The sequence below is a fragment of the Rhinolophus sinicus genome, linkage group LG01, assembly GCF_036562045.2.
Source record: "Rhinolophus sinicus isolate RSC01 linkage group LG01, ASM3656204v1, whole genome shotgun sequence".
Taxonomy (NCBI): domain Eukaryota; kingdom Metazoa; phylum Chordata; class Mammalia; order Chiroptera; family Rhinolophidae; genus Rhinolophus; species Rhinolophus sinicus.
The window spans coordinates 199,323,867-199,339,949 of record NC_133751.1 but is presented as its reverse complement, the minus strand read 5'-3'; the positions used below and the strand labels follow the sequence as shown (position 1 = coordinate 199,339,949).

At 48.8% G+C, this 16,083-nt stretch overlaps 1 protein-coding gene across 1 annotated transcript in view; it reads left to right on the top strand.

The window, feature by feature from the left end:
• Nucleotides 1–1,221: 1,221 nt before the first annotated feature.
• Nucleotides 1,222–16,083, top strand: part of IRS1 (insulin receptor substrate 1) — a 60,015-nt gene continuing 45,153 nt past the window's right edge. The window contains exon 1 of the mRNA XM_019736639.2: nucleotides 1,222–6,340. Within this exon, the coding sequence (XP_019592198.2) occupies nucleotides 2,570–6,319 (3,750 nt within the window). The 5' untranslated portion in view covers nucleotides 1,222–2,569 and the 3' untranslated portion in view covers nucleotides 6,320–6,340. The remainder of the gene's footprint in view (nucleotides 6,341–16,083) is intronic.

Below are 16,083 nucleotides of genomic sequence, written 5' to 3'. Positions count from 1 at the left end.
TGCAACCTACCTTGGTACCCCTACCATCACTCCTCACCTCCCCTCCTACAATGCAAGGTTTTTGAGAGACAGGGAGCCCCACCAATCAGCAGGCTTCCCCAAGAAACTCCCCCTGTCCCTCATCCTCACTTTAGGCCCAGGCGAGCTCCTCCATGGTTCAGCCCGGCCGGCCATTGAGCATGCCCAGCGCCTCGACTGCAGCGCTGCGTTCCCCTGCCAGCATCGCGCAGTGCCTGAGAGCTGGCAGCAGACGAGGGACTCCCGGGTACAGACGGGGAGGAAACTCCATACAGGCCAGGAAAGGGGTGGAAAAATAAAATAGCATTAAGCCAAGTGACAAACGTCATCTTTGTAGGGCCCTTAATGCCAGCTGGGCAAGTAGGGGACAAACTGCTTGTTTATAGGTCAGCTTTAAAAAAAAACCCAACCCAACAAACAAACAAAAACTTTGGGGAGCGTTTGCTTGTGGGGGCTGATACGACCCAGCCTGCTGACCTGTTCTCGTGAAGTACCGATTTTCTTGTACAGTTGAGCTGGCACCATCCTTGTTTTCTCCCATTATCCTTGTAGTCAAGGGTAAACACTTTATGGGGTGGTTCAATGGGTGTGGAAGCTGTGTGTGAAACAAACACTTCAGCCACTGTTTACACAGTAGGGTTTTGGCTTTAGGAACCCACTGTAGGTCCCTAACATCTGTTTAAAATAAAAAAACAGATTTCGGAATACGATAAGGGACATCTCATTTTCTCTCTGTGCCTTTATTCCTAGGTGTGAATCCCCGCCCCTCGTTATGATGGGGGAGAAGGAGAAGCTGTAATTTTTACATTTGGTCCCTAAATGATCAGCAGCTAACGGCACAGCACCGGACGTAGGACGCTTCCCAGGGATCCCTCTTCTCGTTATGGAGTGACCAGAACCCCTAATAGCTGCCCTTGGGCGTACCTCTGTTCCTTCGAGGTACCTCCCTGCAGCAAATGCGGGGATTCCAAGGTCCAGGCTGGTCCCGAAGTCCCTCAGGAAACCTTATAAAACTCCAGATCGCCTCACTCTGGCCTATCACCCCGAAACTGAAATGCAGCTTTTATTATTTCCTGGGAGAAAAAGCCTTGACTAGAAACCTCCCTCCCGAGGGGTCGATCTTACCTGTGAGGTAAGATGCAGCCCAGCTCCCGCGCCCTCTCCTACCCGGGCCCTCCCACTCCGCCCTGTAGCCGCAGTGGCCCCCCCTCGCCGCCCCCCACCCTCACTCCTGCGTCTTCCCGAGCTTGCCCCCACCTCCCGCGGTTTTCCCAGACTCCCTTCGTGCTTTCGGGTAGCCACCCAAACACCCCCGCCCGTGCCCGCGGCGGGGATTCCTGCGGGCCGGGGGCGCCCTGGGTGGCGCACCGGGAGAAAAGCTCTGCGCCGGGGCGGGCGGCCGCGCAGGGGCGCTGGCCGAGCGCTGCGCCGAGGTCGGGCGCGGGCGCCGCTGCGGCACGGCCGGAGGGGCGGAGAGGGGCGGGCGCGGGGCGGGCTCCGCCGGGAATGTAGAGACCCGGGCGGGAGCCTCCCGGCGGCGGCGGCAGCCGGGCTGCGGAGCGCGGAGGCTCCGTCACGTGTTTTTCTCCGAGTGAGACGGCGGCGCGGTCGGAGGGGGCCGGCGCGTGGAGCCAGACGCCGCCGCTTGTTTTGGTTGGGGCTCTCGGCAACTCTCCGAGGAGGAGGGAGGAGCGGAGAAGTAACTGCAGCGGCAGCGCCTCCCGGGGAAGAGGCGTCTTCCCCGAATCCTTCCCAAATCTAGCCCCTCGCCTCCCGCCGTCGTCCTCTCCCCTCCTCCCCAGCCGACTGGAACGAGGGACAGGGATGAGCCTGTCCCTCCAGCCCGTCCCGAGCTCCTCCGGTTGCCTAGTAGCGTTTCGCGTGGAAAAACCACTTTCTCCGCCCGCCGAAATGGGCCCGAATGGGGGCTGCAGAGGACGCTTCTGCGGGCGGCGGCAGCACCAGCAACAGCCGCAGCGCCGCGGTCTCCGCGATTGAGCTGGTATTTGGGCGGCTGGTGGCGGCGGGGACGTTTGGGGGTGGGAGGAGGCGGAGGAGGAGGAGGGAGAACCCCGTGCAACGCTGGGACTTGGCAGCTCGCCTCCCCCTGCCCAAGGATATTTAATTTGCTTCGGGAATCGCTACTTCCAGAGGGGAACTCAGGAGGGAAGGCGCGCGCGCCTGGAGGGGCAACGCAGGGACCTCCGGCCGCCGCCGCCAACGTGCGCGGGACTCCAGCCCGGGCGGCGAGAGATGCATCTACGCCCCTTCCCTGCCGTGGTGGTTGAGAGGAGACTTGGCTTTCGGATCTGTGCTGCACTCCCGCCGGACGCACTGCCTCCCCCCACGGGCATGAAACGCCTGTAAACTCCGGTCCCGGGCTATCTCCTTGGCGCAGCCGCTGCGTCCTGCTGCGGCCGCCCCTCCCCCGCGCGGGGGGGCGGCGTGGATTTCGTAGTCGGGGTTTCTGCTGCCTCCAGCCCTGTTTGCATGCGCGGGGCCGCGGCGAGGAGCCTCCGCCCCCCACCCGGTGATTTTTCTGCGCTTCCCTATGCTCGCCGGCGGTGGCGGCGGCAGCATGGCGAGTCCTCCGGAAACCGACGGCTTCTCGGACGTGCGCAAGGTGGGCTACCTGCGCAAACCCAAGAGCATGCACAAGCGCTTCTTCGTGCTGCGGGCGGCCAGCGAGGCGGGGGGCCCGGCGCGCCTCGAGTATTACGAGAACGAGAAGAAGTGGCGGCACAAGTCGAGCGCCCCCAAACGTTCGATCCCCCTGGAGAGCTGCTTCAACATCAACAAGCGGGCGGACTCCAAGAACAAGCACCTGGTGGCCCTCTACACTCGGGACGAGCACTTTGCCATCGCGGCAGACAGCGAAGCAGAGCAGGACAGCTGGTACCAGGCCCTCCTGCAGCTGCACAACCGTGCCAAGGGCCACCACGACGGGGCCTCGGCCCTCGGCGTGGGAGGCGGCGGGGGCAGCTGCAGCGGCAGTTCTGGCCTTGGCGAGGCTGGGGAGGACTTGAGCTACGGAGATGTGCCCCCCGGACCCGCGTTCAAGGAGGTCTGGCAGGTGATCCTGAAACCCAAGGGCCTGGGTCAGACAAAGAATCTGATTGGCATCTACCGCCTCTGCCTGACCAGCAAGACCATCAGCTTTGTGAAGCTGAACTCAGACGCAGCGGCTGTGGTACTGCAGCTGATGAACATCCGGCGCTGTGGCCACTCAGAGAACTTCTTCTTCATCGAAGTGGGCCGTTCCGCAGTGACGGGACCTGGAGAGTTCTGGATGCAGGTGGATGACTCGGTGGTGGCCCAGAACATGCACGAGACAATCCTGGAGGCCATGCGGGCCATGAGCGATGAGTTCCGCCCTCGTAGCAAGAGCCAGTCCTCCTCCAACTGTTCCAACCCCATCAGTGTCCCCCTGCGCAGGCACCATCTTAACAACCCCCCACCCAGCCAGGTGGGGCTGACCCGCCGCTCACGCACCGAGAGCATCACTGCCACTTCTCCAGCTAGCATGGTGGGCGGGAAGCAGGGCTCCTTCCGTGTCCGTGCCTCCAGCGACGGTGAAGGCACCATGTCCCGCCCGGCTTCGGTGGACGGCAGTCCTGTGAGTCCTAGTACCAACAGGACCCACGCCCATCGCCATCGGGGCAGCTCCCGGCTGCACCCCCCACTCAACCACAGCCGCTCCATTCCTATGCCTTCTTCGCGCTGCTCACCTTCGGCCACTAGCCCTGTCAGTCTGTCATCTAGCAGCACCAGTGGCCACGGCTCCACCTCTGACTGTCTTTTCCCTCGGAGATCTAGTGCTTCTGTGTCTGGTTCCCCCAGCGATGGCGGTTTCATCTCTTCCGATGAGTATGGCTCCAGTCCCTGCGATTTCCGAAGTTCCTTCCGCAGTGTCACCCCGGATTCCCTGGGCCACACCCCACCGGCCCGTGGAGAGGAGGAGCTGAGCAACTACATCTGCATGGGAGGCAAGGGGACCTCCACCCTCACCGCTCCCAATGGTCACTACATTTTGCCTCGGGGTGGCAATGGTCACCGCTACATCACAGGAGCTGGCTTGGGTACCAGCCCAGCCCTGGCTGGGGATGAAACAGCCAGTGCTGCAGATCTGGATAATCGGTTCCGAAAGCGGACTCACTCTGCTGGCACATCCCCCACCATTTCCCACCAGAAGACCCCATCCCAGTCCTCCGTGGCTTCCATTGAGGAATATACAGAGATGATGCCTGCCTACCCACCAGGAGGTGGCAGTGGAGGCCGACTGCCCGGCTACCGGCACTCTGCCTTCGTGCCCACCCAGTCCTACCCTGAGGAGGGTCTGGAAATGCACCCCTTGGAGCGTCGTGGAGGCCACAATCGCCCAGATACCTCCACCCTCCACACCGATGATGGGTACATGCCCATGTCCCCAGGGGTGGCTCCAGTGCCCGGCAGCCGAAAAGGCAGTGGGGACTACATGCCCATGAGCCCCAAGAGTGTGTCTGCCCCACAGCAGATCATCAACCCCATCAGACGCCATCCCCAGAGAGTGGACCCCAATGGCTACATGATGATGTCCCCAAGCGGCAGCTGCTCCCCTGACATTGGAGGTGGGCCCAGCAGCAGCAGCAGCAGCAGTGCTGCCCCTTCTGGGAGTACTTATGGGAAGCTGTGGACAAATGGGGTCGGGGGCCACCACTCTCACATCCTGCCGCACCCCAAACTACCCGTGGAGAGTGGTGGTAGCAAGCTCTTGTCTTGTACAGGTGACTACATGAACATGTCGCCAGTGGGGGACTCCAATACCAGCAGCCCCTCCGACTGCTACTACGGCCCTGAGGACCCCCAGCACAAGCCAGTTCTCTCCTACTACTCATTGCCAAGGTCCTTTAAGCACACCCAGCGCCCCGGGGAGCTGGAGGAGACTGCCCGGCACCAGCACCTCCGCCTTTCCTCCAGCTCTGGTCGCCTTCTCTATGCTGCAGCAGCAGAAGATTCCTCTTCTTCCACCAGCAGCGACAGCCTGGGCGGGGGATACTGTGGGGCGAGGCCCGAGCCCAGCCTCCCGCATCATCTCCACCATCAGGTCCTGCAGCCCCATCTGCCTCGAAAGGTGGACACAGCTGCACAGACCAACAGCCGCCTGGCTCGGCCCACAAGGTTGTCCCTGGGGGACCCTAAGGCCAGCACCTTACCTCGGGCCCGAGAGCAGCAACAGCAGCCAGCCCTGCTGCACCCTCCGGAGCCCAAGAGCCCAGGGGAATATGTGAATATCGAATTTGGGAGTGATCAGCCAGGCTACTTGTCTGGCCCAATGGCATCCCACAGCTCACCTTCTGTCAGGTGTCCATCCCAGCTCCAGCCAGCTCCCAGAGAGGAAGAGACTGGCACGGAAGAGTATATGAACATGGACCTGGGGCCAGGCCGGAGGGCCACCTGGCAAGAGAGCCCTGGGGTCCAGGCTGGCAGGGGGGGCCCTGCACCTCCGGGGACTGCTGGCGTGTGCAGGCCTACCCGGGCAGTGCCTAGCAGCCGTGGTGACTACATGACCATGCAGATGGGTTGTCCCCGTCAGAGCTATGTGGACACCTCTCCAGTTGCCCCTGTCAGCTATGCTGACATTCGGACGGGCGTTGTGGAGGAGGCGAGCCTTCCTGGGGCCACAGCGGCTGCTCCGTCCTCATCCTCAGCAGCCTCTGCTTCCCCCACCACACCTCAAGGAGCAGGGGAGCTGGTGGCCCGCTCTTCCCTGCTGGGGGGCGCACAGGGACCCGGGGGCATGAGCGCCTTCACCAGGGTGAACCTCAGCCCCAGCTGCAACCAGAGTGCCAAAGTGATCCGTGCAGACCCGCAAGGGTGCCGGAGGAGGCATAGCTCCGAGACTTTCTCCTCCACACCGAGTGCCACCCGGGCGGGCAACACAGTGCCCTTCGGAGTGGGGGCTGCAATGGGGGGCAGCAGTGGTGGCAGCAGCAGCACTGAGGATGTGAAACGCCACAGCTCTGCTTCCTTTGAGAACGTGTGGCTGAGACCTGGGGAACTCGGGGGAGCCCCCAAGGAGCCGGGGCAAGTGTGTGGCGCTGCTGGGGGCTTGGAGAATGGTCTCAACTACATAGATCTGGATTTGGTCAAGGACTTCAAACAGCGCCCTCAGGAGCGCCCCCCTCAACTGCAGCCGCCCCCACCCCCACCCCCTCATCAGCCTCTGGGCAGCAGTGAGAGCAGCTCCACCAGCCATTCCAATGAGGATTTAAGCGCCTATGCCAGCATCAGTTTCCAGAAGCAGCCAGAGGACCTCCAGTAGCTCAACTGGACATCACAGCAGGTGCGTTTCATGGTGACAAAGTCAGAGGACAAACTGCTTTTAACCTTGGGCTTGAATCCTCTTCCTCTTTGCCTCTGCCCCGTCCCTCTCTTTCCTACTGCTGCTTTAGGGAGTGCCTTCAGAGGATGTGGGGAGGTCAGGGCACACAGATGCTCACCCCAGTGACACCTGGCTGATAGTCAAATCAACCTGTAGCAGCAGCCACACTGAGGACTGCTGCAGGTTTCCAAGTGAAGTACACACTGTAGTCCTTTCAAAACATCTATAATCCCAGTCCCGATGTTTGTGAAGTTCTTACATAAGAACCTTGACCTCTTTATTGAAGTTTACTTTTGACTATATACTTAGGTCACTCCCTGGAAGGGACAATTCTTCTACAAAAAATATTTGCTAAAACAGCAGCTAAAATCTTCATTTAAGATAATTTCTCGGAGCTCTTAGGTTGCTCTCGGTAAATCGTTTCTGTGATTTCACAGTACCAAGGCTACATAAATAGCAGTAGGAAACATCAATTTTTATTCACATTCCCCTAAAATGATTCAAGAGTAAGCTTTTCTAGGCTTACATATTTAGAGAGAAACACCTGTCTAACCTATGACTCTCTCAAAAGTAATTATGGGGGATGGTTTCTTTTTGTTCCTGAACCAGGACTTAGGAAATACTCAGGCACCGACCTACCACCTCACAGGCATGGCCGCTTTTGTACGGGATATGCAGTGAAGTCTGCATGCATCTGGGACCCATTATTAGTTAGGAGTCATGGAAATTCACCCCCGTGTGTCTGCCTCCCAGTTGTCTATTCTTGCAAGGGCCAGCACGGAGACATCTCTGCAGATCATTTAGGGGCTACTGTGCATCCTCTGTAAAATTACTTAACATTTTTATGTTGAAAGAAGCACTGTTAAGTTAGGGAAATGAAGGGGTTTTGTTTTGTTTTGCATTGAACGTGAAGGGCTAAACCTTGTACTCTTTATTTTTAGGATATTTATTGTTTGCCGTTAAGTTCAAGAGTAGACGTCTCAGTAAATGTTGAAAATTGGCGTTAGGTCTTCTGTGGTTAAGGCTGTATTGAAAATGAAAAATATTTGTAACAGGAAATTAGCCCGCCCATCATTCTGTTGAGCCTATTTTCTGGTGGTCGTAATTGTGGGAAGAAAAGAAGAGTATAGTTTGCAAATAATGTGATGAGTTGGCAATGCAGAACTTTCTAGCGTTTGGAAACACTTTATTTTGACAAACTGTCTTGTGATAGTCTCTTTATATATGCTTCACAGAATGAGCTTTTAAAAGCATTCTTCTTAATATATATCCATTCATCAGAAATTAATTTGTGCATTGGGCTCCTATTGATAGGTATTTGTTTATTATGTGGTCACAGCCTCCTTGATTTTAACAGTTTCCAATATTTGATCCATATCATTCTCTATTTTGTAGAACAGGATATAGGTGTATGAACAAACTAGGATTTTAGGTGATAGGATGTATTCTAAGAAGCATTTATTTGATTGGTATTCAGCATTTATTTTCGTGTTTACCTAGAAGAGATTTAATTGTGTTTATCAACATGAACAGTAAAAATTTTGGTTATTTCAATGATGTTTGAGGAATGTGAAGCCCTTGAACACTTTAGTCATTTGTAATTCGTCTTTCATGTGTAAAGTAATGAGAATTTGAAGGAAAAACTCCAGCAGAACTTAAATTTTGGTTTTAAAGGAGATGAAGGAAGAAACAATAAGTTTTCCTCACCTGTTTTCTTAATTTGAACACATTTCTTTTTATAGAGTAGAATAAATAATATTTGCTCTGAAGGAAATAGATGACCAAATTGAGTTTTTGTTTTTAAAAAGGGCTTAAAATCCTCCTTATGTGGAGGATACATTAAAAACAAACCAACCAAAACAAAACAATCTTCTATTCTTAGCTTTCTTAGAGAAAATATAATATTCTGGAATAATTATATCCCTAATAATCATGGAGTAGCAGACTATGCTTTAACAGCACCATGCCAGAAAATTCTACAATGTTTATTTATAAGATGTAAATAGAGAGAGAGGAGGGGGGCTGTGTGTGTTTTAAATGAGGCACTAAATACTACTCAACTCACATTTACACCCTGCATTCTGCTTGCTTTCCTTTGCCGGGTTTAGCTTAAAGATGTGATTTGATAGTTATCATCTGAAACAAAAAGAAATCAAACCTGTCCGGGGCACACAACTATCCTAGCAATGAGTATGTTGGTTTGTGAAAACATTGTTTTCCTAACTTCCTTAGCAGTTGCTTTCTTTGCCTTGCGAAATTTCCCATGTCTCAGGTGAAACCTGAAACATGAAAGGCAGTGAGGGACTATATGAGCGATGGGGTGTGGGCTTTCTCCTAGTCCCTCATTGTAAACATCTCCGTTTGCCTAATATTTTTCTGCTGTGTCTTAAAGGAGAACATTTGTGAGGCATTTAGGTCAGCTGCCCTTTGCTTCACCTCCTGTCCATCCACGTTTTCTGTTTCTGGGGTCACTGTGTGTCTCTTCTAACTTGGTTCTGACCTGCTACACTGCTTCTCCAGTATTCCCCCTCTCTCATTCCCTTTGTTTCCCATCTCTTATTCTGTTCCTGGCATTGCCCATTTTTTTGCTCCATTTCAGAATTTCGCAGTACTTGTGGCCTACCTACTCTCTGCAGAGTAAATTGAGAGCCCAAGGAGAGCGAAAAGGACACAGCAACCCAGCTACCTTTAATCAGCCTTTACCTCGTATTTTTTTGTTCAGAAACTGCAGCTGGGGAGATAGAGCCGACTTTGGCAAAGACACAGACCCAAGTCATCCTTTTTAGGTGTTTTTTTTTTTTTTTTTCCTTTGCTCGTCATTTTGTTAAGTCCCCTAAAAAGGGTGGTGGTAGTGGTGGTGTGCATTTCTTTTCCTTTCCCTCTATTTCCTTGTTGTTCAAGGATTCCATACCTCCAGGACTACCTCCCATCGCTCCCTCCCTCTCCCTCCTTTTCCCCTCACTGTGTGGCCTTTTTGTCTGGCGCAAACCCTCTCGGCTCTGGCACTTCCCCGTTTCCCGGGTCACCTCCGCTTCCTGCATTCCTCCCTATTTATTTGGCACTTGGTTTCCCCCTCCCTCCCAGCCCCCTTTTGCTGGGGGTTGGGGATTCTGCATCAAGTCTGAGGCTGCCCTCTGAAGTCTCCCACCCCGCCCTTCCCAGGTGGCCTGAGGACATGGAGGTGGCCGGGCCCCATCCCCTGCACCGGTGGTGGGTGAGCCCCAGCCCCTGGGTCAGCACCGTGCGGAGACTGGCTCTGGGCAGGCGGGGCGGACGGGCGCTGATTGGCCCCCGCCAGGACCAATCAGCGCGAGTATCAGCCTAGCTGGGGGGGGCGGGAGGGGGTGGCGGGGCCTCGGGTGGGGGTGGTTGGGATGGGGGCATTGGCATACTCTGGCTCTGGTCTGGGGTCCGGCAGTGGCCGTGGGCCTGGCGTTCCGGGCCGCCTTCTCCCACCCCTCTCCCTCCACCCTTTCCCTCTGGGGCGGTCAGGACTGAGCCAAACTCGAGCCCCTCCCACCCCCTCCCAGAGGATGTTCTGCACTCAGCCTTATTCGTGCATGGACCAGAATCTTAAGAATGAGAAAGTCCAACCAGCCCGCTGACAGAGGCCGGAAACCCACACTTCCTCTTATTTTTAATTGAGAAAAATCCAGGCCGAGACCATGTGACGTGCCCCATTTTGTTTCCCTCCTCTCCTTACTACGGTTTACTACGTGCTCTGTTTCTTCATCTTCCTGTCTTAAAAATCCCAGAGCATGAGGAAGCTACAGCACGTGGTTGTAGGATTGATTGGGTTAACTTAAGATGCTCACATTTACACCCCTTGCTAATGGGAGGCAGGAAGGGGGGAAAAAATCCCGACATGGAAATACATGTGCTGTGGCTGGCACTGTTTGGGGATCATCGGAAAAAACCTCATTTGGCTTTGAAATTGCATTAGGGTCAACGCTATATTGAGTGCCTACAGTTTGTAAAGCAGGGATCTAGATAAGTTCAACAAAAACTGACCCTTCTAGGCCCAAGGGAGCTCACTGAAATGAAAACGTGGCATAATGCTTGCAAATCGTGAGAATAGAGAGATTCATTGCAAGGGCTTGGGTAGGGTTCCTTTCTGAGGTTGGAGGAAAGGCGTTTTTTAAGCTCTCAAAAATAGATTTGTTTTTTGACCAGTGACAGCTCAAGTGAAAGCCCATCAGGGAGGGCTGGGCAAACTGATTTTGAAAGACTGCTAGATTTGTGTCCTGCTTGCTCATACAACCAAAATTATGTGAGATGCATTATTGTATGTGATGGAAATTTTGTTCAGATTTGTCCTTTCTAAAATAAATATGGAAAATAAGAAAGAGAAATACTTTTCTCCACCCCCCCATCCCTCTCAAATAAGCATTTCTCGCTGGCCAGTATCCTTGACTCGTAAGCCCCAAAGGCAGCATTTTTCCTTAGGTGTGGATAGAAACATCATTAGTAAAAACGTAAGGAAGAAGGAATGCCCTGGTGTAAATGCTAGCCCTAATACTGCTTCTGAGATGTGGAAGAGTTTCTGTTGTTCCCAGAAAATGTTGAGCATATAACAGTCTTATTTCTGCCATTGTTTAGGTGGCTTTTTATATTAAAAAATAAAGCCATAAAAACTTCTATATTTGTAGTCATTTATCTGATTGCCCTAAATAAATACTGCCTCCAGTATTGCTGTACTGTTGGGACTTGGAATTCAAAAGTTCATGCCCCCCCCCCCTTTTTTTGGTTTATCAAAATTACTGGAAAATAGCTTTATGCTATCTTGACTGATGCAATGGAAAAAGCAGGTTCTGGGAGCCAGAGATCTTGCATTGTAACAGTGCCCTTCACTCGCGGAGTGACCTTGGGCAAGTCACTTAAGTTCTCTGGACCTGTTTCCTCATCAGTAACTTGAGAGTTTTGTTCTAAATTACAATGACCTCCTTTGCAGCTCTAAACATAGGAATATTTTGGAGAAAATGACTGGTTTTCTTTAATGGGTCAGTTGTAATGAGGATTCTTTCTGAGGAAGCTGCTGATGGGTTCATAGTGTGAAGTACATTAGAAAATTCTGTTTTGTCCTCTTCTAGCTTTTGGATCAGACACTCTTTATGGGTTGATTAAATACTGCATTTAACCTTTCTTGTTTGGAGGGGACATTTTTCAGGTTTTAACAGACCTTAAGACAAACCCTCCTGACTGCACCAGTCTAAATTTTTGGAACCTTCTCTAGACTGTATTAGGCTCTCCTCTCCTTTTATTAAAATTAAGTGTGTGTGGTCATGGGTCATGCAAGTCACCTGCTAGTTCTGCGTCCTAAGGGCAACTGTTGGAAGCATCGCACCCACCCTACAATACAGGTCAAGCTTTAACCAGTTCGTTTCTCTGACATTATTCTGTTCATTCTGTTGGAAATCACCCCTTCTTGAACTGGTAGTCTGCTTATGGATAATGTTTCTCATTTGTATCATCACAAAATCCTTCAGTGAGGTAGCCATTTGAGTGAATGGAAAGGAAATCTGAGAGGCCAATTGGACTGTAGGAAGTCTTCCACAATTTTTTGTTTAGTTTTCATTTTCTCTGTTAGCTCAGTGTTTCTCTTGCTGGCAAAATGAGGGTTGTCCAGCTTTTTTGTGCTTTAGGATTTTTGATTAGGCAGTTGAGCTTACACTGATTTGTTGACCCAGTGTTCTAGTGGCTGTCGAGTTGCTGATGTATTCAGAAGTTCCAACCCTTTGGATATCTTCATGTGGATTTCATAAATCACTAGAATAGTCTATTGACTCTTTCATTCAGAAGTTCATTGACTTATCTTTTCCAGTCCTCCTGCTATAATCAGATATATTTCTTAGTTGTGTAGGATATGAATGCTTCTTTTTAGTTTGGTGGGTTGGTAATTTTAGGATAATGGAACACTTCACAATGTTAAGGTTTTGTTTTGCTTTGTTTTAAAGAAAGCCATTTCCGCAATTATTTTCTCATGTTACAGAGTTACTAAAAATTGTATTCAAGGCAAACTGCTTCTTGGGAATTTAGTTTGAAGTCAGTTTCATACTAAAGATTCTATCACTTTTTTCCTACTAATACTTTTTTGTGTTTAATATACTATATCTTTTCTACCACATTTATTAGGTAATTGATTTATTTCATTACCTTATGAGTCCATAGCTGTGTGGCAGACTTTAAAAGCTCTTTTTAAAATGTTACTGAAACATGTTCAGAAGTTGTCATCACACTGAATTTTAACCAAATTACATTTTAATATTAGTATAGTATAATAGTATACTAATTTCATATTAATTTCAAACTAATATGAAATAGTTGCAAAAAAGTTAATGTAAATCTTTTTTTAAATGATAGACTAGTAAATATCATCTATTTACTTCTAATCTTGTCTTACATTATGGACATGAATCTCTCCCATTCTTAATTCACAGAAAAAGGGGGAAGATAAATTAGATAAGTATAATGTACGGTCATCTATGGACAAAGGAATACGTTCCATTTTAATAATATTCTTACTGCAGGCTCTGCTATAACCTACTTGTTAAACTAAATTTGGTTTGAATAAATGTTATTTGTGCTTCTTCAGTGAGTCACTGATCTTTGAATAATAGAGCTTTTAAAAATGATGTGTTTATGTTGAAAAGGCTGCTTTTCTTTTTCAATTCCTTTTTGCATTTTCATTAATGATGGCAGTAGAATTGAATATGTGGGTCAGATTATAATTTTAATCATACCTATATTCAGGTGGAAAAGAGATTTTTGTGGTGGGATTATCCCTACCCTGAATGTTTTATCAAGTAAGCTGAGTTACTTGCATTGTTTTTCTCTTGTTGTTTCATGTCCCCTCCCCTAACCCCCCCCACCCCACCCCCACCCCCAACTCTGGGTCACACTTTCCACCATCCCCTCTACTTCTGATCTGGCCCAGTTAGAGCCAAACCCATATACACTGGGTGCTAATTGGTTGGCTTGAAGAAGATACCAGAGAAACCCCAGTCATAGTAAGGGAAAAAGACTGATGACTTTCCCCTCCTTTTATAACGTTGATGAAAATATACTTTGCTGTGAGTTCCCTGGTCCTCCTTCACATATGTAAGTCATGTTGCTGAACAGAATCATTTAATCTTGAGAAGTTGATAGTTGTGTTAGGTTTGTTGAAAGGATCTAGGAGGCATCCTTTTTTTTCCTTCAAATATGGGTCTATATTTGAAGAGAAAACTCCACTTGACACTATATTTGAAAACTATGTTTTGTAGAGAAAGTCATGATTCTTACTTTTAAGAAGGTTATGATCAAAGTGAGACAGGCAAAATAAAAAAATAAAAAGACGTTTACAAAAGTATAGCCATTAGTGGAAGGTCTCTGAAATATTCCATAATTACTGTGTCTTCAAACTATTATTCACTTGCTATTTTCCAATGCTCATTTCCCTGTTCATTTAAAATTATTTGAAGGGCTCTATAGGAGCCCCTGAATTTTAGGGACTGTGGGAATAATCAGAGTTAGCACCTCCAATGCAATATTAGAGGCCACCTACTTCCTGGCTCCTACATAGATGACCCGACCTTGGCCAAAAAGGTCCTAAACCACTATTTCTTGTTGTTCCCCTCTCCCCCCTTTTCTCAATAAACACCATCGAACACCTACTGTGTTTCCCCGAAAATAAGACCTAGGCAGACAATCAGCTCTAATATGTCTTTTGAAGCAAAAATTAATATAAGACCCGGTATTATATTATATTAATTATTGTAGTATAGAAGACCCGGTCTTATAGTAAAAGAAGACCGGGACTTATATTAATTTTTGCTCCAAAAAGACGCATTAGAGCTGATTGTCTGGCTAGGTCTTATTTTCGGGGAAACACAGAATTGTGTTCCAAATAGCATATATTTTTTTGAGAGACGATGGGGGTGGATACTTGTAGAAAAAAAACAGGAGTGAGGGGAGTTCATCCAAGTACTTACCAAATTTCTTATGGCATAATTGATCTGGATTCAGCTAAATCAAGATTCAGAACATGGAATCCATGGGAGTCAACATTTGTCATGTCCGTACAGGGTGAATGTGCCATCTACTTAAACGTTTTGTGCTTTGCTCCATCATTCCAACTGGGGTTTCCTGCCTCACAATCAAACTGGCAAACTAAAGCAGTTTGTAAGGCTGTTGAGACTCATTTGGGAGAGTGGTCCATTTCCAGATATTCAGCTAGCAAACATAGTATTGGCAAAAAGCAAGAAAAAGATATCTTTGGATCTTCCCTTCAAGTGAAGCAGCCAGGAGAGGGGTCCAGGTGTTCGATGAACAGGAGTTTAGCGATTACTTGTTATGGGTTGGTCAGAGTTGGGAAACATGGGGTGAAGGTGGGGGCTGCAAAAGAAATTGTAAAGTCTTTTCTTTTGGTCTTAGAAGCTCTATTATTCAAGGACTTTTGTATCCCCCCTTGCGGTGGGTGGTTTTTATTTTCAGTAGTGAAAGGCTCTAACCCTCTGACCTCTGGTTCCTGTGCTTGCTTCTGGCTGGAAGTATAATCTCCTTTGAGATTTTGTCACTGCTCTCTCTTAAGTGTACACGCACATTTGCTCTCTCTCTCTGGTTTTGATGATGTGCAGTCATATCTATTTTTAAGCTTGTAGTAGTTTCTTATAGAAACATGAAAAAGCATTTAAGACCACCAAGTTTTGTAATAGCTTGCTGAGTCTATTCACACAATTTTGGTTGTTTGTTTGTTGTTTAGTTTTTTTGGTATGGGCCATACATGGACATGCTATAAGTTTCAAGTAGTTAAACATTTTTTTTTTTAAAGTACAGAGTGAAAAATAAGGCTGTCTCCCACTGTTGTTGCCTACCTTCTCTTCTCCTAGGCCACCTGTTTTTTTTTTGTTTGTTTGTCTTTCCAGAAATGAACTTCTCGTAAATTCTGAAGCTTAATAATAAAAAGTTGGTTAAATGCCCGCTGCTCAAAGTCTTCCTTGGCGGAGCATGCGCAGATCCCAAGTTTCTTCACTGACAGAACACAGCACACAACATACCTCTTACAACAGACTCACTGCTTTTTTGTTAAAAGGAAAAGTACTCTTTCCTTTCCATGCCCCTTTTGAGTATTGTGTTTGTACAAACTGATCATGAAAAAAAAGGTGTCTACATTTTAAATACTACCATTTAAACTCTTTAATCCTTTATTTTCTTCCCCTGCTTACTTTATGGTAGTAGGCAGACTCCCCCTTCCTCCCCTCGCCCTCCCCCACCCCCAATGAAAAACTAGTTCTTAATATAGTGTAGTAGGATTAAGTATAAAGGTTAAGGATCCTTTTGAAGTCTTTCTGGACACTGATGTTTCATAGTTTTGAGAGTTCAAAAGAATTAGTGCTTTTCATTGGAATAGTTTTTCACCATTTCCAATTCTGGAAGCAGTTGGTTTTAGACCTAATATTGCATATAATAATAAAGTAAATTACTTTACCCTAGTGATTTCCTCTCATTCATTTTCTTCAAAGTTATTAATACTTTGGAGAAAATGAGTGGAACATAAAGAATCTATCACGTCTTCTAAGGTAAATATGTGTATTACTGAGATCACTTCTACTTTGAACCAAAGAGGAACTTTCTACTGTATAAAAACATTTATGACTGATGCCCTGTTGTGTTTGTTAATTGTGGTCCAGGTAGAGTACGAATAAAGGGGCAGCTCTTGTGACAAA